The 24,861-nt window shown below is 31.1% G+C and overlaps 1 protein-coding gene across 1 annotated transcript; it reads left to right on the top strand.

The window, feature by feature from the left end:
- The first annotated feature begins 36 nt into the window (after positions 1-36).
- LOC132747661 (b(0,+)-type amino acid transporter 1-like) lies at positions 37-24,861 on the top strand. The gene is made up of 14 exons (XM_060737106.1): positions 37-211; positions 7,133-7,286; positions 15,546-15,647; positions 16,283-16,410; positions 17,043-17,181; positions 18,507-18,632; positions 19,694-19,793; positions 19,998-20,042; positions 20,559-20,682; positions 21,047-21,150; positions 21,424-21,520; positions 22,311-22,460; positions 22,695-22,863; positions 23,244-24,861. Exons 2-14 carry the CDS (start codon positions 7,133-7,135, stop codon positions 23,300-23,302), a joined length of 1,497 nt encoding a protein of 498 aa, XP_060593089.1. The 5' UTR covers positions 37-211; the 3' UTR covers positions 23,303-24,861.

Below are 24,861 nucleotides of genomic sequence, written 5' to 3'. Positions count from 1 at the left end.
AGCCCACTAATATTGTATACACTTCGTCACTTTTTGGTGTAATACTTCAGCCAAGCAGAAAAGGCTTTAAAAGTGAAATACCCTATAATACTTCTATATCTATCTACCATAGGATTAAAGGTTGTTTTGACCGAAAATTTGACATTTGTTAAATTAATTATTAAAAGTTTTATGCGATTAAGGTAGCCAAGGAAATATCCAAAAGCTGCAGGTAATATCAAAGTTTGTTTTTATGTTTAATGCGTGATCTAGTCTTTTACAACGTTTACATTTAAAAAAATCATTTTGTTAATTATATTTTATTATATTAGTATCGATTAGCGAATACAACACAAATGTCTTATATATATATATATATTGTTTCCCTTTACAAAAAGGTAATGCGGATAAAATTTAAAAAAAAATTATGATATTTTTTAATGTAACTATGATTTCTGGTATTTGTTAATTCAATTATTCTTTCCACATGGACTCTTCGAAAAAATGAGGAAAGCCTAAGAACTTAATTCATTCTTTTAACTTGAAAACCTGAAAATGATTAGCGTCTGCCACCAGTAAGGTTTGCCATTGTCTCCAGTATTGAGGCAAGCCGGCCTGCACACCCATGCAGTCTGACCAGGTTCTATACTGTTGGTAGCTCAAGTTTAGTATTTCAATTTAGATATCTCCTAGACATTGCACATTGCACGAAATGTTCTTTTATATTTTAATGTACTACTTAAATCTTGTTGAAGCTAACGTCCTGTGAAAAAAAGTTGTTAGAAAAAATAAGGGGATGAGTGGAGGTTGGATCTCTTCGCTCTATGATAACGTTTTCAAATATGTTCACGTTTTGGACAAATAACTTCGGCCGAATTACAATAAAAAGAATAATTTTAACATTTAAAATCATATTTAAATCACTTGTTTGAAGAACTACATTTTAAAATTGATCTTAAAATATTGCTGGTGTGCCAAATTCTGCACCTTATTTCTTGCATATTGAAAAAATGAGTAAAAGTAGTATTTAACTTGTTTGCGGTTTTCAGATAAAAATTTTGATTTTGTTTCTTTTAGAGAGATTATATGCTTACAATAGCAAGTGACAAAGAGCTTTAAGAAATTACCAAAAAATAGGGATTAACCATTTTAGTGTTTGAGTTATCTCCCCCTGAAAATAGGATGTTTGCTCTTTTCGGCCAAAATCAATCGATTCACACTTATTAATTTTACTTGCATTACTTTTAAGATCGATCCATTTCATCAACTTTTGTCGTTTTCAATCTTTAACTAACGACATAAAAATGCACTAAACCATAACCATTTAAATTAATACACCGATTTCCTTTAGAGGGTATACACGCCATATTTGGGGAAAGTTTAAATAATACGCAATATCGGGCATTAAGTAGGACTGTTTTTGAACTACAAGCGTGAACGAATGCCGTAAAATTGTATAAAAGACATTGACAAGCAAAGACACACACACCTGTATCAAAATAGGTAGAAACGTGAATGTGTAGTGAAATGTATCATTTCTATTCTAATAATTTCATACAGATTCTAATTTCTTCATATTAACATTGAAATTCTTCCAAAATGTACAATAAATTTAGGAAGGCCTGTCTTTATTTCATATGTAGTTTAAAGTTATTGCTCCAGAAGGCCTACCGCTATCTCATCTGTCATACTGTTGTTGTTGTTGTTGTTTTAATAACCAAAGAGTTTTTGTCCAATCAAGAGCAGCATCGTTCACCATCTGGTATTTTCATTGTATGACTTGTGCAAGCACGTTAGGTTAAGCACTTTTTTATACAAAAGGGGGTTCTGGTATGTTGCTATGCCTAACAATAAGGGAATGAATGTCAAGAAAAATTAAAAATCTTAGTTTAGTGTTGTTATATCATTTTGTCTACATATATGATTCAAAATGTAATATTTATGAGACTTTAAGTTTACCTGATTAGGTATTAAGGTAGTTCTGGCCCCTAATGAAAACTTGATGTATTCTATTTTATACACGTAAAGACGGAAAAATTAAAAGTGACACAGAGAATAATTTTAAAACTTGCATGATTAAAGAGTATCATAATGGAAACAAATTGTTGACTAAAATAGGGATTAACCGTCTTAGTGTTTGAGCTATCTCCCATCTGAAAGTAAGATGTTTCCTCTTTTTGGTCAAAATCAATCGTTCAAAACCTGTGATTTCCATTAATTAATTTTCATTTCATTACTTGTACGATCGCTCCCCTTCAACAACTTTTGTCATTTTCAATCTTTAACTAACGACATACAAAAAGCGCTATAGCATAACCTGTAAAATGATAAATCGATTTCCTTTAGAGGGCATACACGCCATATTTGGAAAGTTTAAATAATACGCAATATATGACATTAAGTAGAACAGTATTTGAACTACACTTAAAATTGTATAAAAGACCTTGACGAGTAAAGTCACACACCTGTATTAATATAGGTAATTCCTTTAGAGGACATAAAGGCCATATTTGGAAAGTTTAAATAATACGCACTATCGGACATTTGAAAAGTACAACAGTATTTGAACTACAAGCGTACAATTGTATAAAAGACCTAGACAAGCAAAGAAATGCACCTGTTTAAAATAGGTATAAACACGTGAATGTGTAGTGAAACATATTATTTCAATTAGGATTTTAATAATTCCGCACAGTTTCTAATCTTGTGATCTTCACATTAACATTTAAGTTCGTCCAAAATATGCAAACTAACTTTAAAGGATGCCGGTTTTTTTACCTAGCGTTGCTGACTACAAATCTAGTTAAACGTTATTGCTCCAGAATGCGTACCCTATCTTAACTGTCGGACTGATGTTATTGTTGTTGTTGTCGTCATCTAAATCACCAAAGGGTTTTTGTCCAATCATGATCAGCACTCGTTGACCATCTGATGTTTTCATTATTTGTCTTGTACAGATGAAAGTCAGGCTGAGGTTGGTCACGTTTTGTATCCAAAAAGTTTTTTTTGGTCTGGTTGCTATGCGTATTTCAAGATTTATATGAAAAAGGAAAAAAAATCTACATGTACTATTCTTTCTTTGTTTAGATCATAAAACTAGGTTTTCAAATATATATTTTTTTCAATTCTAAACGATTCCATGTCAGAATTTCTAAATATATCTAATAGGTTATTTAGTCTGAGTGTCGAGTAAAAACCTTCTTCCTAGTTGAAATCGTTTTGTATGCAATAAACAACTATAGCGCTTGGATGAATTTGAATTGATATTACCAGTTATATAAACAGTTTTTTCACTCTACTTCCTTTACAGGATATTAAATTCAAATTAAGCGTTTTTTTAAAACCATTTTATGTAAATTTTGTCACATCATACCAATTATTTATGTATTTTTACACAGCGATTTCTTACAGATAAAATCATTACATGAGTTGAAAACGTTTTAGGACAGACTACTGTATAATTTAATTTTCCCATACACTAACATTACAAGAAATGACCACTAAACCAAACTTAAAATTGAATATTCATGCTAAAGATGTATTTTTTTCTAGAAGAATGACATGCCATGCCATCACATGACACATTAAATTGATCTTGTTATATAGGGGTGTCCGACCAAATCTTTCGCAAAATGCGCCCAAAGATGATTACCCCCCCCCCCTTTTACTGGAATATTCTGCTGATCACGGCACTGACATATATTTTTTAAAAATGCAAATATCCATATGAAAAATATCCTAGACACTTATGAAAAGATCATTTTCATAACAATTCAGTGTCAGTTTCTAAAATAATTTTCATACTTGTAAACATTACATTTTCATCCAATCACTTGATGTCCCATTGCATCTTACGGTTTTCCCTGCACTTTTTGCAGCCAATCGCAGGCCAGGTACAATACAGTAACCTGACCATAAGGCTTATCGTTCGCGCTTACTTTAAAAACACATTATGCCTCAGAAATAAGTAATTTTTAATTCTTGCGAAAAGGCAAACATGAATTTTAAAATGTTTGAATAATGGTTTTAGAGAATGTTAGATGTTTGTTATCTGAAGAGAGTAGCGATAAATGTGGAATAATTTGTCATAAATGTAGCAAAATATAAACAAGGTACTATTTTGACTTCCATGCAGAATGCTTATTCCCTAAACAGTACTTATTACAAAAACAGCAACAGATGAAAAGGATGGTCCAGGTTATTGACCAATGAGTAACTTTTTGGTGGACACTATAAAATTAAAAAGTTTTGAGAAATAAAAATAAACAAAAGCATTTATGAGGCATAATGGGCTTTATCCCAGAAAATACACGATGTATTATGTTATGTTATGTTATGTTATGTTATGTTATGTTATGTCATGTTATGTTATGTTATGTTATGTTATGTTATGTTATGTTATGTTATGTTATAATACAAAGTCCAGTACTTCATTATATGATACATGTTTTATATAATATGGTATTGGTTATCTAGTATCTCGAAGTTTCAGTTTTCAGTATTAAGACCTAACGATTTTTTTAATCCTTTGCTAAATCATGATACAAATTTAATCATAAATGCAAACCGCCTTTTTTGTTACGGGGGTCACTTATCAGAAGGTATAGCAACTGATTTAACCATCATATTTTTTCTGAAGAATAATGTTCCATCCCCCCTTTGTCGTTGCCATGAAATTACAACAACTTACCACTATTTCTGTAACGGTCAAAGATTTGATGACATTAGACAAAGCCTGTTAAATACAATTTAAATAATATCACTTTCGTTAGAAATCAACTTATTTAGAATAAAAACAAAATCAAATGTAGCAAAAGATACCATATTTTCTGCAGTTATTAGATATATCAAACTCAATGAGCAAGAGGAACATAACTTATGGTATACCGCTGTCTTTTAACTTAAAAAGTCGTTATCTCCAAAACCAGCCTACCTTATTTCTTATACATGTTCCTTTCTTAAAAGGCACATCATGTCTCAGAAAAACCATATTTTTTCAATTCTTTAGAAATGCCAGCATGTGTCTAATAATGTTTAAATAATGGTTTAAGTGCATAAGTGCATTTTAGACGCTTAACAACTGAAAAAGGAGAGCTGAACATGCATTTATGTGTCGTAAGGGTAGCAAAATGTAAACAAAGTAGTATTTCGTGTTCCATACAAACTACTTTTTCATTAAAGATGCAACAGATATTTCATGTATATAGCAAATGAGTATGTTTAAGAAACTGTTACAAGATACCAAAAATAAACAGGTTCTGACTAACAAAAATTGTTGCAAGCATAATTAACTAAATAACAATATTTCATTCCTTTCATCTTATATCTTATATATATAAGCACATTTTCAAGAAATATTTCATATATTGATAAAAACAATAGAAAAATATTATTTGGGTATTCTTACAAAATATTTCTTGAACAAAAAATGTTTATCTAGTTCTACATGATTTAATCACATGACATCTATATGATAAATTACTAAAGTTTTGTTCTAGAACATTATATATGTTTACATCCACATAATTCTTTCATGGTTTATTATCACATATAATTCTTAATACTATAATAAAACATATTTGTGGTCGTGCATGCTTTCTATCGTAGACCAATCTACTTTAAATTTCCTTTTCTGTTTGCAATTCAAATGTACAAGCAACTGATGCAACAACGATACATGTATATAAAACTCATCTTTTGAAGTGTATTGTTTTGAGTACTTTTGAGAAATTGTAACTGGACAAGTGTCCATATGCTTGCCCTTCTCCGCCATGAGTTCGAATCCCATTATAGACTTATGATTCTTCGGTGGTTCTACACAATTTCCCGTATGTGCAATGAGGAACACCAGAAAACTCGTTTCATTAGTAACGGCGGAAAGTGTTGTTGTTACGTTTTAATGTCCTAAAAGGCTAAAACTAATTGGGACTTAGCATGTCCTTATTAGAAGTTTTAGAGAAATTAAATTCGTAATTGGTCTTTGTTTAGAAATATAATTAGAAGTTACATAGTTCCTCTGAAGCTCCTCTTTAGTCCTAATTAAGATTTTAAAACTTCAAATTATATTTTTATTTACCCTAGTTAGGCCTTAAAACTCCTTATTAAGACTTACAAAGTTGTAATTAGATTTATTCTGCTAATTATGAGTAAAATTATGTAAAGAAAAGTGACCGTGCGACCACGTACAAGCATCACAGTTAGGAGGAAGGGACAAAGAGTTGTCCATCCGTTTATTAAAAGACAGACTTTAAAAATATGCTATTTCCTCATTGCTATTGATATGGAAGTTCAAATATACACAACAATATTAACGCAAACCAAGCGGATCTCAGTTTTAGTTCTTTCAGTTAGCTATAAAAAATTTAAAAGTATCATATAGTTATAATTTCATGGAAAATTTTGAGTTTACAGATTTTTCACCGTTTCATTTAATGTATATAATAGAATTTTTTTTGCAGATCATGAACGTTTCAAAAACGTTTTATATGCTTAAATATGGAAGATAAATTCAATTTTCAAAGGATCTTCAGTTTCAAATATCCCTTAAAGTGTATAAAGCTATATATCTGCTGCAAAACTATAATTTGGATTAAAAAAAGAATACTTCTAAAATGCTTGTATGAAATAAACATGGAAGATAATTGCCTTAAAAACGAAAGACGCATGCACAAAATCATTGCCAAACGGATAAAACCCTACTCAAAATTCTGTTTATACGTACATTATTAACGTGTGTTAGATAACAGAGATATTCTATGTTACAACTTTTTCGGGTGTTAAGCAACTTATGATGGAACCAATATAATTTTACTGTTGATAGATTTTATAAAAATATTTCATAGATATAGATTTATACTTTATACCATTTAAAATGTAGTAACGCTTTACATATTGTAAGTATTGCTTGTTATGCTCTATATCCTCTACGAACTGAGGACAGGAACAAAATACTTAAGATTGTGAATATATTTAAAAAAAGAAAAACAAAACAAACCCCCCCCCCCAAAAAAAAAAAAAAACAACAAAAAAAAACAACAACAACATTTCTATCTCAAATATCGCCAACGCTCATCTTTTTTATTTCCGTATTTGTTTGTATAATTTACCTTACCACCAGGCAAGGATATTTGTTAACACAAGACTTTAATTGCAGATGTCCCAGAAGGAGAAGAATGGCCATGCCAATGGTGTGATGGTTGTGAAGAGTAACTCCAATGGTCAACTAAATTTAACCGATGGAAAAACTGAAATGAAGAAAAGTGTTGGATTATTTTCTGGGACGGCACTTATCGTAGGAACTATGATTGGTAAGCCTCTATGTGTATGTTGAACATATCTACTTTTCAGATTAATCATTTTAGTCGCGCCATGACAAAATCAATATAGTGCGTTTGCGACCAGCATGGATCAAGACAAGCCTGCGCATCCGCGAAGTCTGATCAGGATCCATGCTGTTCGCCTACAAACCCTATTACAAGTAGAGAAACTGATAGCGAACAGTAATTATTTCCCAAGATAAAAGTTCCTGTATAGAAAACGTCATTTTTTTAAAACAACATACTAAGAAATTATAAGTGACATCAGTTTTACATTGATACTTCGATTATATTGTTCTTCCTGATTTCATAAATTTACACAAGTACTGAAAAATAGTCTTCAAACAGCCAAATATAAATTAGGTAAATACGTTTTGTATATGGCATCTATGATCAGTTTCGTTATATAATATTTTTTTTGAAAAGGGTTGAGCTACGGTGGCACAAAGGTGACATGTGTGTGTGTTTTTATTTATCTCGTGGCCACTAGATACTATGTCGTGGCCACGAGTTATACTAAGTCGTGACCACGAGATAGCTAAGTCGTGGCCACGAGTTACTAAGTCGTGGCCACGAGATAAATAACCAATCAGATTACACCATTTATATGAATTTCCCTAATTAACTAGACATGTGCTATATTACAAGGATATCCCTACTTCAACAGCCTGTAAAAGTGCTATTTACAAAACTTATTGACTGGTCAATAATTTTACATTTAGCGTCACTTTGACCCTAATTTTTGGCCCAATGACCTCGAAATTATTAGATGTCAACTACTGATCAGGTGCAATGATTTCTTTGCGTTATAAAAACTATGGCTTATCCGTTCTAAATTATTCATCAGACAAGGATTTTACCTTATAGGCTATCTGCTGTCCATGGGCAATGTCCCTTCCAAATAAAACAAGAAAAGCATTGATGCAAAGCATCAAAGGGCGTCCAAGCAAGAAATGCAGCAAGTGAAGATGAACTAGTACACATATGATGACAAGATATTCTTATAAACTACCAGAAATGTATACCACTTATGAATGAGCGGACGAAAGACATTGTTCATTATGAACTTTGATTAGCATGCTAGAGATTAGAATATTATACAAATATGGACTTTTTAGCTGTTGAATATGATGTGATATGTAAAAATTAATATTGACCGAGGCGATTGTTATTTCTTTATGATCGTGGTTATTAATAGCAACGGATATACAGAAAGAAGAAGAAGAAAAATTTATTTATTATAGTGACTTGCGATACATGTATATAGTACAAACAAATATAAAACAATTACAGAACAAATAAATCGCCCGGCCCCATGGACCTATAAGTCACTGTTTATAGAAAAACGTCAGTTATTTAAACATAGACAATCGAGTTGAATTAACGTCTAATGAATATATATATATATATGAATGGTATTAATATGTTTAAAACATAACACCTGCCTAAACTTATCATTATAGTGTATATAGTTCGATGATAAGCTTTCATGAAAATCCTGTGAGGTCGAATAGGTAAAACATATAATTACACTTCAGTATTTTTATAAATGATAGTCCGTCTATGTAAATAAGCTTTCACTCAGTATTTTTGCAATCTTTCTAACATGGTTTGAAAACAAGAAGATTTATTTGTCATGGACACACAAATCCATAAATACATTATCATTTAATAATTCATCAAATGACTGCGATCATATCTCATTATATTTTGGACAATTAAGCAAGAAATGGATTTCGTTTTCTACATAGCCTACAAAGTCTACCATTAAACGGTTTTCCAATCGACTCTAAGTGGAAGAATCCCGCATCTAAATTGTGCTATAATGGATCGTTCATATTTAAACAAATTAAATACAACATAGTCCTCTGGGTTAAAATTGCATTTAAATAATTTGTAAGTATACATGTATGCAATCATTTATAATCCATATGTGTAACGCATGATCAACACGTACCACACATTTGTCCCTTATTATGTACATGTTATCGCTATTAGCGAAGACCCCCTTAAGGTATCTGTTCACACTTTAAGTTAGTAAAAATATGACACTGGTTATATTACCATGTTGATCATGTTGAGCATAATTGTTTATTATACAATAATTGTAATATCTATTAATTTTAATTAAAAAAAATACAAATTTTATGAATATTGTTTTCTTTTATTCTTTTTTTGTGTTTTATGTGCTATTTTAATACTGAGTTTTTACTACTCTTTTTTATTAAAATTGTAAAATAAATTTTAAGAATTCAATTGTCATATTGACCGACGATTATAAGTCAAAGCTTAACTGGAAAAAGTCAGTAAATTATGGTTTATCTTTCAATATATAATATTGTTTATTCTTAAACCATGTACATGTACATTGTATTTTTCTTTATCATTTTTTAAATTATCGATCAATTGAATAATTCATAAAATCTAATTTGTAACTTTGAATAATTCCTCGGCATCTTTACTAAACAAATTGAATAATTAAATAAAATGTTTCAAAGTTGATAATGTCATTTTAATACCATAAAAAATGTACCTTTTTCTCAATTATTGTACATATCACGAATTTATATTACATATAAATCCGTGTACATATTTATTGTTTTTATCTCATATAGATAAAATGAAACATGCTATTGTTGTTTTTTTCTAATTGTAACGATATCAAACATCTACTCCAAAACCGGGAGAGACCGGACAATAAACGTGTGGTACTATTCGCCGGTCACTAGTAAATCCTGGTCAAAATAGACCGGGAGAGACCGGCATTTACCGATAGGAGTGATAATAAATAGGTTTTTGGAATATTTAGGTCATCAACTGATCATTCTAGGATACATGTACAACAATAACATACCATGACATGATAACCGACTGTGTACTACAAAATGATAAATAAAAAAACCCCGAAGAGCGCGATTTATTGACGGAAAAGGTTATTTCATTTGTAAATGTTTGCATTGCGAAAATTCATTGTAACATATCGCGACATTTCATTCTTATTTAATAATCAAGCACCCTCATACCGATCGGAATTTTCGGCTTTTATTATGACCGACTAAAAGGCTCGAGAAGTTGCTGTCGCCCTTTCACAAAATCTGATCTCATTCCATAAGAGCGCCGCGCTTCGGCGCGGACGCCAATAAACCAGGACTTATTTCTTCTCATGTTATCGTATAAACTAGATTAACAGGTGCAGTACGTACAAACTGACTAATTCGATCACAAAATTGTCCCAACAAATAGCTATAGTCAAAATTAATGTCTGATTACGGTGGCAGAAAGGTGACATGTGTGTGTTTTTATTTATCTCGTGGCAACGAGATACTATGTCGTGGCCACGAGTTACTATGTTACCGGAATTGTAATAAAATTATTACAAAACTGGTTAGGATGCAAAAATATTATTACATTTAGGTTGTCAACCTGAATTGTAATAAAACCCGAAAATGTAATAAACGGTCAAAACTCAAGAAAATGTGGTAAGAAAAGTTTCTTTCACACACATGGTGTTTAAAAAACGAATTTGGACTCGTCAAAAGAAAACTCTCATAACTGGTTGCATTTCGAGATCTTATATTAATTCAGGTGAACAAAATTGTAATACTGTTGTCGCAATTTATCCGGTTTTGTAATAAATAATAAAATTGCAACAACTGATTTTTACTGTTACTCCTACATTACACTTTATATCAAACTTTATATCAAAAACATATATAATTATTTAAAAAAGGCAACTTTCAAAAAGGTTTAAAAAATTACATTTCCAGTTTTACAATTTATGTTGTCAAACCTATTTCAATAACTTTAGGCAGGTCAATCGGGTTTGTATTAAATTGTACATTATCCTTTATATCAAACAATTAAAATTACTAGATGTTTAATGTTTACCGTTATTGTTGATCAATAGATGGCTTGGTCATCATTTCTTCCGTGTTAAACAATTACTTCAGAAAATGGCAACTATCAAAAAGGTTATTACATTTATAGTCTGTATTACAATTTAGGTTGTCAACCCTATTGCAATAACTTTTTGGCAGTTCAACCGTTTATTCATTTTTTTATGAAAATTGTTACACTTGACTTTTACTGTTACTCCTACATTTTCATTTATATCAAACAATCAACATTTGTTACAACTGATGTTTAACGTTATTTTTATTAGTAGTTGGTTTGTCCATCGGTTCTTTCTTTTTCGTTGTTGTTGTTGTTAAAGAAGTATTTAAGAAAAAGACAACTTTCAGAAAGCTAATTACATTTTGAGTTTTATTACATTGCAGGTTGTCAACTTAATTGTAATAACTTGTTGGCAGTTCAACCGGTTTTGTAATAACTTTTCTATACACCAAGCAAGCAAAATTTCTTTATTGCTTTTATATCGTTAGTAAAGATGATCTTCAAAAAATATATTATTTGGTGGAAAATGAAAATGCTACGTATCAGAGTTTGTTACATTTCACGATGTCATTACGCTTCAGATTGTTTTTAAGATACTATATGGACAATTCTTCTGGAATTGTATTAAGATTGTTACATTTGAATGAACTTTATCCTTCCCTTATATTATATCCTTCATATTATCAATAAATTAACATTAATGTGACCTTAAAAATCAATTTCTCTATGGTATCGTAGGAATAAAAGTGCGTATTTTAACGCACAGAAAGTATTGCATGTCAAGCACTTTAAAGAATGCAGGTTGTCATCAACTTTATGATTTCATTTCTGCTCTTCAAATTTGAAATGTATTTTCTTTGAGTTTAAATTCGCTTCCATGTAAGTTTTATAAAAATTCCGATGTCGAGTCCAAATATTCGTTTTTTTAAAAGAGACTTTTTCTTACTACATTTTCTTGAGTTTTGGCCGTTTATTACATTTTCGGGTTTTATTACAATTCAGGTTGACAGCCTTAATGTAATAATATTTTTGCATCCTAACCAGTTTTGTAATAATTTTATTACAATTCAGGTTTTATTACAATTCAGGTTGTAACACACCTTTGAATGTGCGTGGTATACACGTATACAAAACTTTTTTAAGCTCACCTGAGCTTACTCAGGGTGAGCTTTTAGGATTGTTGAATGTCCGTCGTCTGTCGTCTGTCGTCCGTCACACTTGTTCGTTAACTCTAGCGGTCACATTTTTGCCTCAATCATCATCAAACTTTGTTAGGATGCTTGTTTAGTTTATAGCTCGAATGAGTTCGAACATGGGTCACCTCGGATGAAAAACTAGGTCACAGGAGCTAAAAATAGAAAAAACCTTGTTAACACTCTAGCGGTCATATTTTTGCCTCAATCATCATCAAACTTGGTCAGAATGCTTGTCTAGGTGATAGCTCGGCTAAGTTTGAACATGTGTCATCTCAGATGAAAAACTAGGTCACAGGAGCTAAAAATAGAAAAACCTTGTTAACACTCTAGCGGTCACATTTTTGCCTCAATCATCATCAAACATGGTCAGGATGCTTGTCTAGGTCATTGCTCGGTTGAGTTCGAACATGGGTTATCTCGGATGAAAAACTAGGTCTCTGGAGCTAAAAATAGAAAATCTTATTAACACTCTAGTGGCTACTGTTTTGATCCAAATATCCTGTAAATTGGTCTGAAAGTTTGTTTTGATGATTTCGAGGTCAAGTTCGAACATGGGTCATCTCGGATGAAAAAAAATAGATCACACCGCCCAAATATGGAAAAAACCTTGTTAACACTCTAGTGGTCACATTTTTGACTCGCCTGTCATGAAACTTGGTCAGAATGCTTGTCTAGGTAATTGTTCGGATGAGTTCGATTGGTCAGATGAGCGATTTAGGGGCCATCATGGCTCTCTTGTTATTATTCCATAAAAAATCATGAAACTGAACCGTGCAGAACAATGTTATGTTTGTAAAAACTACAAATAATTGTATAACATATGATAAAGAAACCTTTACAAGATTCGTATGAAATGTAAATAGCACTCGTTTATCATCGCACGATTACAAATACTTGAACAATGCACGCCTCCTCCACAACGTCTGAATGTCACGACATTTCAGTCAAATAAAGATGTGACCAGATCGCATTCTGCCAATACTGAAATGTCAAGCTGTTGTCTAAAGTCTAGGTCATGTCATATTTTAGCCTTGTCCGCAAGTTAGAAACTTAATTAAAGTGAAATTAAGTTTATATAAAGATTAAACCATTCGAAAGTGAAGATCATATACTGAAAGAACTAAATGTCAAACTTTGGATGATATCTAGGGCATTATTTTAATCTTGTCCGCAAGTTAGAAACATAATTAAAGTGAATTTGAGTTTATATATACATTAAACCATTCAATAGTCAAGATCGCATACTGACAGTACTAAAAAAGGTCAAGCTTTGGATGCTATGTAGGGCACTTATTTCAGCAGAAACTTAAGTGAAATGGTCCGTAATGGAATGGCTGTCTATACTATAAATAAACATGTATATAACATTTTTTATCATACATAACAACACGCAACAAAATATATAATTAATAATGCTGTTGGTAATTGTTGGATACATGATCCGATTTTACAAATCTATAAAGCAAATAATAAACTGTTCTAGAACATGATATTATTCATCACATTAATGTTCAAACTTAATCACTTAGAACACTATAAACAATTTCTTTTGTTTCTAGAAATATCTAATAATTGTATTCAAACGATACATTTCTATTGTTTTTAGCTATATTTGGAATAGTGTGCCGATTGTAGACCAATCCACTTTGATAGGTGTCATGCTGTAATGAAACTACGTGCGTACATGCGGTCGTAAGGCATTGTTGGAGCACAACGTGCATATGTTAAACACGCGGTCCCTATAGTTAAGAGTGGGGGGGGGGGGGCTTTTCTGTAACTATTAATTATTAGTAATGAATTACTTAACAGCTCGAATTACGCATATCAATATGGTTGTTACTAAATTTTCTCAATCAAGGATTCATAGCCCTTACATGCTTTTGGAACTTTACTGATGCAAATTTGCAATATTAATATATAATACTTCTGGTGATATTCAATTTTTATGAATTATAATTGAAGGGCTCTTTCCATGGCCTATATCTGTGGCAATTTTGAAGGGAATATGATACTTTTATTAACTTACGAATTCTTTTGTCAGTATCCAATACATTTTGCTAATAAATATGCCAGGTACCTAAAATGAAACCTTCTTTTTTGTTATCCCTACATTGACCTGGTTATTGGATTACGAAGAGTCATAGCCTTTCACGGGATAAGACAAACGGATTTATCCGAATGTCTTTGAACTTGTAAAAATATCCGCATAAAAATAGATATAAAAAGGACACATATATCAGATTTTATCTGTATATTTCCTTTCTTAAAATTTATTACTATCTCCACGGTAATATGAACTATGTAAATGTACATCTAATACTACGACGGGCTATAATTATGTGATATTATTCATAATTCGGTTGGTGTAATATCAATTTGGTAATGTTAGTTACTGTTAACATACTAGTAGGTATAATTTAAATGTTTTTAGATCATATATGTCAAGCGATCATAGTTCACATATATATGAAAAAACTTCAGTTACCTCGGCTCGATAAGATGTTATTGTTTGTTTCCTTGACTCGATAAGACGTTATTGTTTGTTACATTCGCTCGAAAAAGATGTTATTGCTTGTTACCTCGGCCCAATCAAGATGTTATTGTTTGTTACCTCGGCTCGATCAAGATGTTATTGTTTGTTACCTCGGCTCGATCAAGACGTTATTGTTTTACCTCGGCTCAATCAAGACTTTATTGTTTGTTGCTTCGGCTCGATCAAGGCATTACTTCCTGTTTCCTCGGTTCGATCAAGATGTTTAAGTTTGTTACTTCGGCTCGATCAAGACTTTATTGTTTGTTACCTTGGTTCGATCAAGATGTTTTAGTTTGTTACTTCGGCTCTATCAGGACTTTATATTTTGTTACCTCGGCTCAATCAAGGCGTTATTGTCTGTTTCCTCGGCTCGATCATGACGTTATTGCCTGTTACCTGGGCTCGATCAAGATGTTTTAGTTTGTTACTTCGGCTCAATCTAGACTTTATTGTTTGTTACCTTTGTTCGACGAAGATGTTGGTACCATAGACGACTCTGTTTCATCTATATCTTACATTTACAGACACAGTTATTTTATGTTCCAGTTGCCAATACATGCATTTGCGTTATGATTTTAGTTTCAGTCCTTATACGTTGTAAACCATTCGATTTTTTTGTTATTTAAGGTTCTGGAATATTCATTTCTCCTAAAGGTGTACTTGAAGGGACGGGGTCGGTTGCTTTTAGCCTTATAATTTGGGTAGCATGTGGACTCGTATCTATGCTAGGTAAGTAAATGACGAATTGTTTTATCTAAATAAAACAATAAATATAAAAACATGGATATATAAAAATATACTCTAACTTAAAGATATACTATGCTCATCCTTGAGAAAAATATTTTAACAACAGACATTTATTGAAATCTATGAAATTTTTACTGAATATGTCTAATTGTAATGACAGTTCCCTATTCAGGTCAAGTTAAGTTGGTCTTTTCTTTTAAAAAAGTACCAGCTTTTTAATAACACAATATATCCATACTGTGACCAACTATTATATATAGAGTTTAAAACATAACATATCTACTTTGTTTGAAGTCAAAACATGTTTATTTTATATTTAAAAAAGGACTGTGTAGTCATTATCAATATTTTTTAATATCAAATTTAAGCATAGTACATCTTTAAGAAATGAAAGTGTTATGTTCAAGTTTCAATTTGGGTACAATTAGAGAAACACTACGAAAACAACATGCCTCAATTCTTTGGATACAAAGGATGTGGGCATAAAAACCTGAATGAAGTTGTAATTTTATTTAGTTTAGTATTGAGTAAAATCAGTTGTTTTTTTTAAATATTTTTTTTCGACAGGTGCTCTGGTTTTTGGTATTGAGTAAAATCAGTTATGTTTTTTTCGACAGGTGCTCTGGCGTATGCAGAGTTAGGTACATGTGTTCCTAGATCCGGTGGAGAACACGCATACCTTATGTACACGTTCGGGAGCGGCAAAAGACGTTTTGGTACAGTTGTCGCATTCATGTTTGATTGGGTACACTATTAGGTTTTGTACTTGCGTGGATTATTTGACTTAATTAGAACAACTTTTATTTGTGACAAAGCCAAATTAATTATCAAACATATGATTTTTTTTTCATTTCTACAAAGTCTGTTTCCGAACACTACTATTTAATTTGTCCTCTTCATGGAGAGACACTTTTAACGTATTTATTTGTAATTTTCCAATGGATATGTTTTCGTGTAAATGTGATCAGTTTCTCGAGTGTGTAAATAATTATATCTTTGCAAACTAACAAACTAACTTTAACAGTCTTACATTTTATTTCGCACACAATAAGAACATAAAGACAAACAATGATTGTGAGGGATAACCAAGAAATACACGGAGTTAACCCTCAAATAATGTTATACGGAAAATTCTAAAAATTATATTTGAAACATTGAACTTTATGTAAAAAAAAACATAATAATTTGTATAATAATTAGATAGATAATTATCATATTAACAAAGTTCAAGTATCTCTAGGTCATCCCTCGTATATCTGCAATATTAAGGTAAACAAAACGAAAATAATATTTCGTTAAATTTATAAAAGTTTAAGATTTTCTTATGTTTACTGACATACTTTTTAAAGTATACATGCTTTACATTTATTATACCAGGTTGGGATGTTAATCATTCGGCCCATCCAGTTTAGCGTGATGACGTTGTCTTTAGGAACATATATTGCTAAGCCGTTCTTTCCTAATTGTACAGACCCGCCTCTATATGTTGTAAAAATGTTTACAGTCCTGGCCATGTGTGAGTATTCCATATTGTGATTTATTTTAGTATGTCCTTCAAATCTGTCTTATCAAAATATAAAAAACACGATCAACAAGGAAAGGACGGCATTTAATGAACGCATCCCCCAACACAGGACCGCCAGAAAAGGAGCTCAGCAGGACACCAAACAAAACAAGGGAACAAGGGCAAACCTAGGATGGGATGTCACCACAAATAATTAAAGCTATTAAAATGTAGAAATAGTTTAAGAGTCATTGTAATGTATAGATTGTATCTTTTGACTCATTTTCTTTTTAAAATTATTATTAAATGAGCTCCACTTGTACCCTTACACTTAAAATTTGAAAATCATACGTACATCAAGTGAATCACTTAAAATAGAAAAAAAATCTTCACAGGATAATTTTAATCACAATTAAATTTGCGATTCTTAGCCAAGGTTGAGTGAAAAGCGTGCAACGCTTTTTTACTTTGGGAAATTTTTGTACAATAGAAATGACTACTGTGGAAAAACGAAGAGAGTAAATAAATTTTCACACAGACCTTCCTCAAATGGTACAGTGTACACACAAATCTCGGGAAAAATATTTTAAGTCCTGTTATGTCAAAATTCGTCAGTGGAGTCCCCTTTATTGAATGGATTTTCATGCGGTAATTATTTTATAACGTAAATACATATGCAAACAGAGTTAAGATTAAGATAACTTTAACGAAAACTATTAAGGGCAAGGATCTATAATTTAAATGATTGAGGTATTTTATTAAAAATCATTTTGATAGGTCGTAATTTTGTGTCTGTTTAGTTGAATGCAGTGTTTTCAGAAGATTTTTCATCAATATTTAAATATTTGTATTGCGTATTTTAAGTGCAGATATTGCATAACAAATACAATTTCTTTTATTTGTATACCCGGATATAACATAATGACATAGATGAAGTTTTGTAGACAGGCATTCATAAAAGTTGAATTATATCATATAGTCATTCAAATACATATCATAATTTTATGGTTCTATACAAAACGTCGAAGAAAATCTAAAATATTTAATGTTTGAAAATCATAAAGATCACTAAAAATAAAGGAACGAGTAAAATCTATTTTAAACTAACAGTGTGGGAGTGGGATATTTACCTATGAAATATATGCTTTTATTTAAGCGAATCTAAACCATCGTATTTGACGAGAAACTAGCACAACATCTTTGTAGCTTGTTTTCTAACTGTAATAGAATTTTTAGTCGCATGTATCAAAGTGCCATTTTTTAAACAAATTACTATAGATCATATATCTGAATAGTCTGGTTTTGTGTACATATTTTTTATAAACGTTTTGTTGCAGTGTTATTAGCGGCGGTGAATATCCACAGTGTGAAACTGGCCACCAATCTTCAGAATGTTACCACGGTTACAAAACTTATAGCTATTTGTATCATCACTTTGGGAGGTCTTGTCAAGATTTGCTCAGGTACATATATGAACTTATTAAAACTAATATTGTATGAATAGAGGGATGATCAAACATTAACCGGACTTTTGTAGATGATTCTTTATTCCCCTTAATTTACTAGCTGTAGAATCTGGCCCCTGTTCACTAAGGAATATTCCCCTTCATTCAATGTAGAATCTGGCTCCTGTTCACTAACAAAAGATCAGGATCGGGATCAAATGATCCTGTTTATATTTTAATTGTTTTATAAAACTAAAATTGATCGTACTTTTCTAGAAACAAATGGTACATAAAACAAAATTTTAAAAAAAATGCTGTGTGCACAAGGGCAAGCCTATTTCGGGATATTATCGACAAATAACAAAACAAATACAAAAAATGTAAGGATCAATTTGAGATCAGGATCAACGTTTGGATTTACTGTAAAATGCCTATACCTTGTTAAATGACGATCAATTTATTCTAAAACTTGCCATTACTCCAATTTTATCAACTAAATATTGAATATTATTTCATTGATGATAAACAATGCAGACTATTTGAGCTTTTAAATTTGATTCTGATCTTGATCCTGATCTGTAGTGAATCGAGGCCATTTATACAAGGTTAATACAAGGAATATACTTTCATCTATATTGAGAACTTCTTCCTTGTTAAAGTGATTGATAGGTAATTGCGTCATATCAGATTGCTTTTTATATCATTTATCTCGTTCGAATTTTTGATTTCAGTTTTTGTATTGAAAAATGTATTTCAATGAATAGGTAATTTGGTAAGATATCAATGGATCAAATGATATATAACTGTAATGAATCGAAATATTTAAGGCAAAGCACATACCTACAAATGTAGAAATAAAGTGCTTAAATTGGACCAAATCATTTCCCTTTTTGCAGTCATTGGGTTTTATCAAAATCGATTAATAAGCTTACTGAGTCCTATTGAGAGAACCATTTAAATGTAAGGGAAAATATTATAAGCTTTATTTGTACAGAAAGGCAACGTTAAACCATAAAGTTTAAAATTGTAATTGAATGTAAGTGTAATTGATTTACAGTGTTAATCGGTTCTTTTTAAAGGAGATACAGAAAATATAACTTCCGGCTTTGATGACACGAGGAAGGACCCATCTCTCATAGCAATTGCATTTTACAATGGTCTTTGGGCATACGACGGATGGTATGGGTCTAATTACTACGTCAAAATGTTTGAATAATTGTTTATCCAATTTCGATATTAAAGTAAAAACCATTAATATATCCTTCAATGTTTATGCATGGTATGAAGTAAGTCTGATTGAACAATTTTTTCATCAAAGAGAATTATGTTAGGGAACTGAATATAAGATTGGTGATAATAGAAACATTTAACATTTCATTTCAGGAACAACCTAAACTTCATTACTGAAGAGTTAAAGGAACCTGAAAAGTAAGAAATTCCAGAACATTTTAAAGTATCACATTAATACTGAGCAACAAAGTTCGAGAAACAGAAAAAATAAATAAAGTAATTTTATATGAGTTTTTTTCAAGTGCTTTCCAGTTCGTTGGTTTAAATTGTAAAACTTGTTTTTGACATTTAACGATACGAATCACAAACCAAATTTTATTTTTTGAGCCTGTTTTGATGTAAAACCACAATGAACCAAATGAATTGTGACAATATTATCATTGGAAATATACCTGGGTTACAGTACCATATAAATAATAGAAAAAACCAAAAGGGCATCTGATTCTCCATGTCATCCAATACATGTACTTCTTGCAACATTTTCATCAGATCGCAAACAAGCATAGGCCAATAATGTCTTCATTGATGTAATTGAACGCCTTTTGTTCTGAAAAAGAGCAAAACTTTAATATATATTATTTAACATATATTATTTTAAATGCTCTATTTTTGGGTAAGGTCTATATTATTTTTACCCTTGCTATCTATTTTTAGAAATTTGCCGCGCAGTATCCTAATCGGAATACCTCTCACAACGATTGCATATTTCCTTGCCAATGTTGGCTATTTTGCTGTAATGTCAAAGGAGGAGGTCTTATTATCTCACGCTGTGGCAGTGGTAAATATATTTAAACCATTTAATAATGTGTGTTTTTTTTCATGGTTGTATTGCTAAGTAATTCTTGTAAAGATATTGTAGGCAAAATGCGTGTTATTAATAAATAAAATTACATCATTGTAAAGACTCTGCTCTGTACGTTAAATAATTAAAAAGTTAAAACATTACTCTGTATCAACAGTACAGCAGTTGTGACTGTTTAAAAATATATGCTATGGAACATCCTATGAAACACATAAAGACTTTGGTATGTAACTCGTTTTTGAAAAGACATCTGAGATGATTCACAAGTGTATTAAGTAGAAAAAATGAAAACCGTATAAACGTACAGAACTACAAGCTTACTTCTTACTGTTCCATTTAGACCTGGTCCTCCTACATGCTTGGTGTGATGTCATGGGTGATGCCAGTGTTTGTAGTGTTATCGTGTCTTGGATCAGCAAATGGTAGTTTGTTTGCTACTGGACGGTATGTAACGTAATGTTTATGTTTACTTTTTTACGATTTAACTCTTTACTCTTATTCTTCTGCATGTTTTTGAACACAATTTTCTGATACAAATTAATGCAACCTCTTTGAGTCAGCTTAACCTCTTTGAGTCAATTTTATCTCTTTGAGTCACTTTGTACTCGTTGAGACACTTTAAACTCTTTGAGTAACTCAGTATTGATAAAATTAGTTCACAAATCCTCATTAAAACATATTATATCAGTACCAGAAAGGCTACATTTTTTATTGTAGGTTGTGTTTTGCAGCTGCACGTGATAATCATTTTCCGAAGATCTTATCATTCATTCAAGTCAAAAGATTAACGCCTATGGCGTCAATTTTATTCACAGTAAGTTGAATGAAATTAAGTTTTAAAAAGCTTTTAAGAAATCATAATAATTATATAATTAAACATTTTTTATTCGTGTTATATTTTCATCATTTGATTTAGAAACAAGGGCAATACTCCAATTTATGATTGATCTCAGGTTTTTGCATCTAAGTCATTTAACCATACAAAAACAAAAAAGTATTTCCATTTTTTCCATGATACTTTATACAATACTTTTCGTTTGTCATTTTCATGACTCGGCATCGGTGACATGAAATTCAGATTTCTAATAAGTGGACACTACTTTTCTGTTTTACATATTGTCCAAAGTTTCCTGAATAGTCATGTAATTGATTTACTATATACGTATTTATGTATTTAAATCATATTATTATACATTTTGGTGTTTAATGGTTTGTACAGAATTTATTTTGTCCAAATATGTTAGGAAAATGCGTTTATCTTATAAACATAATCTCAATCCGTTCCTGAAGCCAACCTTTACTAAGCAATGAGTTACAAGTTTCTTGTTGCTGTTGTAAACAACGGCTTGTCCTTAATAGGGGATTTTATGCCACTTACACGGGTTTTAATATGACCCTAACAGGGTTGTTTTTTGCCACTAATAAGGTTTTATAATGCCCCTAATAAGGCTTTTTTATGCCCCTTATATAGTTTTACTATGCCTTTATAGGGTTTTTATTATGCCCGTAATAGAGTTTTATTATGCCCCTTATGTGGTTTTATTTTGCACCTTATAGGGTTTTATCATCTACAAGAATAACCTTCTTTTGTTTGATTATTTTAGGTTATTATTTCCATGATAACATTAATACCTGGAGATATCAGTACCCTGATTGACTTCTATAGTTTTTGTATATGGATTGCGTACGGAACGACCGTTGCTTCCTTGCTAGTGTTAAGGTACACGGAACCGAAGCTAAACAGACCTTACAAGGTGACTATCTTTCTCACTACTATGATGTGCCATTATTAATGTTTTCTCATTGAACAAAAAATTCGAGTCTGCAATGTTTTTTTCTTCTTTTATTTTCGTTATTCATTACTTCTTAAATTACATTTATCTATGTAACAGATATAGATAAAAGTTCAGATTATAACTTTCGTTTTGGTAATTTTTTCATTTCTTAGATTTGATACTAATGTCTTTCTACGTTTACTTTTTTCACAGGTTCCACTGTTTATACCTATATTTGTGTTGATAATGTCAATATACCTCGTTGTGTCTCCAATCATACAAACCGGCAGAATCACTTTCTTCTACGCCATCTTGTTTGTGTTCTCCGGGTTGTTTGTCTATATTCCGTTTATTTACTATAATTTCAAAGTGCCCTTTCTTGGTAAGTATAAGTTATTCTACTTTCCAGTATATCATTGCGGTGCTTATTTGTGATATTTTCAGAGCGTATATTGTGATCATTCTTACTGAGATAATTGCTTTTTCGCGTTAACATATTTACAGGTAACGTTAACTTTAGAATCTTTAACATAATTTTGGTAATTTCCAAGACTGTAAATAAAGGATATATGAAAGCTTGAACAGATATGTTACATGCTTTTCAGTTATAATATTCATTCAATGTGAAAATAAAAAAATGTCATCTTTATTCACACGTTCATTATACAAAAAATTGACATTATAGATATATGCGTTTTTTCTGCGATACATTTGTAATTATTTTAACAGACACCCCTTTATGAATATTTTCTTCATTTTCAGATGTATTTTACCGACGTTTACAGATTTTATTTCAATTAGTACCTCCTCAGTTGACTTGAGCGGACAAGGGCAATGTCTGACCAATCTTATTGGTCTTTTATAAAATGTTGTTTATTTAAGAAACAAAATGTGATATACAATTGTGATTAACGTACAATTATTTGCTTTTTTATACCCTATAACTCTGTTATGTATTAGTTATATCGTTTTTATAAATGCATGGCAAGTAAGATTACAATCAACAAGTTTTACATTTCTATATTATCTTTTACTCATTTTTTTATTCAAATAAACATAAGGCAGGATGTTTATTTGTAAACATATGACTTTTTTTACTTTGATGTACTTTTCATACTGTTTGCATCTGTTTCTGGCTTTCTTTTGTTTTCTTGCCTTCGTCTGATTATTACATGTAATTATTATTATTATTCAATATCAATGCTATGTAGTAAGTTCACAGACATAATTATATGAATACCTTGCTTTTGAAATGGCCATAATCTGCAAGGAAGCATTCTAGGCTTGCATTCAATTTGATGATTTTAAACGTAGCCTAACAAGGTGCGCGACAATGTATTTCTTACCGCAGAATCGGCTTGCAAATTCTTGGATGTAAACTCTCAAATAATTTACACTATGGAATGAAAAATTAAAGAAATACAGCATATAAGATATACAAAAGGAAATGTTCAACAAAAAGTTAAGCGCAGTAAAATGACAAGATTTGTATGAGAACAAATAAAGTGTTGACTAATAAGGAGTAATTTATTCACAGCAAATAAATTTTAACTTACGAGGTTTGACATCTATAAGGACATCAAGACTTTGTGTTTCTTTTTGGAATGTGTACGGTTTGTACTAGCAAACAAATTGTCACATTTTCATTTAAAGGTAGACACAACTACAGTATAGTTGTCTTTCATACATTTAAATTCAGCGTTTTTATGGCGGGCATTAGAATATTAATTTTATAACTATACATGTATTTGTTTATATCTGGCTTACATTAACATGTTTTGTTTACTTTTAATGTTTTCTTGCATCTCAGACAGGATTATCTACCGTTTACACCGGTGCTTACACCCCCCATGTAAGACAAGTCGCGTGCATTAAATGACGTCATTGACGCGCGCCTTTTATGAATGAATCGCGTTCTTAGGATGACGTCATTTTTCCGTTATGAATGAAGTTGTATGTTCATACGCTACTATGAGAAAAAAGTGCGTAATGAGAATATCAGTTTGCATAATTTCTGTTCCGAAAATAATTGACATGTAATATGCAAGAAAAAGAATCAAACACTGGCTGTTGGTACAGACCGGAATATCTAGCTTGAGGGTAACTGTTTACAGCGGTAACGAGGCTCTAATTCAGCGTTTTTATGGCGGGCATTAGAATATTAATTTTATAACTATACATGTATTTGTTTATATGCGGCTTACATTAACATGTTTTGTTTACTTTTAATGTTATCTATCCCACAAGTAATTTATGTACAATTTCTTCTGTAAAGATCAACTCTTTTTATATAAAAAGCTAGAACAACCTTTTATGATAATCATTTTAAATGCTTATGTTTATACATGAAATAGATAAAATTATATGTAACAAATTTGTC

The sequence above is a fragment of the Ruditapes philippinarum genome, unplaced genomic scaffold, assembly GCF_026571515.1.
Source record: "Ruditapes philippinarum isolate M1 unplaced genomic scaffold, ASM2657151v2 ctg3328_1_1_1_1, whole genome shotgun sequence".
NCBI classification, from domain to species: Eukaryota; Metazoa; Mollusca; class Bivalvia; order Venerida; family Veneridae; genus Ruditapes; species Ruditapes philippinarum.
Note: the sequence above shows the minus strand (reverse complement) of the source record. Positions and strands in the feature narration are given on the sequence as shown.

What these genes read in the sequence shown, in the direction of transcription:
- LOC132747661 (XM_060737106.1), top strand. Translation starts at nt 7,133, where the DNA reads ATGTCCCAGAAGGAGAAGAATGGCCATGCCAATGGTGTGATGGTTGTG. An exon ending in TCTTGTCAAGATTTGCTCAG is followed by an intron (nt 18,633 to 19,693) that starts GTACATATATGA and finishes TTCTTTTTAAAG; the next exon opens with GAGATACAGAAAATATAACT. An exon ending in TATCTCACGCTGTGGCAGTG is followed by an intron (nt 20,683 to 21,046) that starts GTAAATATATTT and finishes TGTTCCATTTAG; the next exon opens with ACCTGGTCCTCCTACATGCT.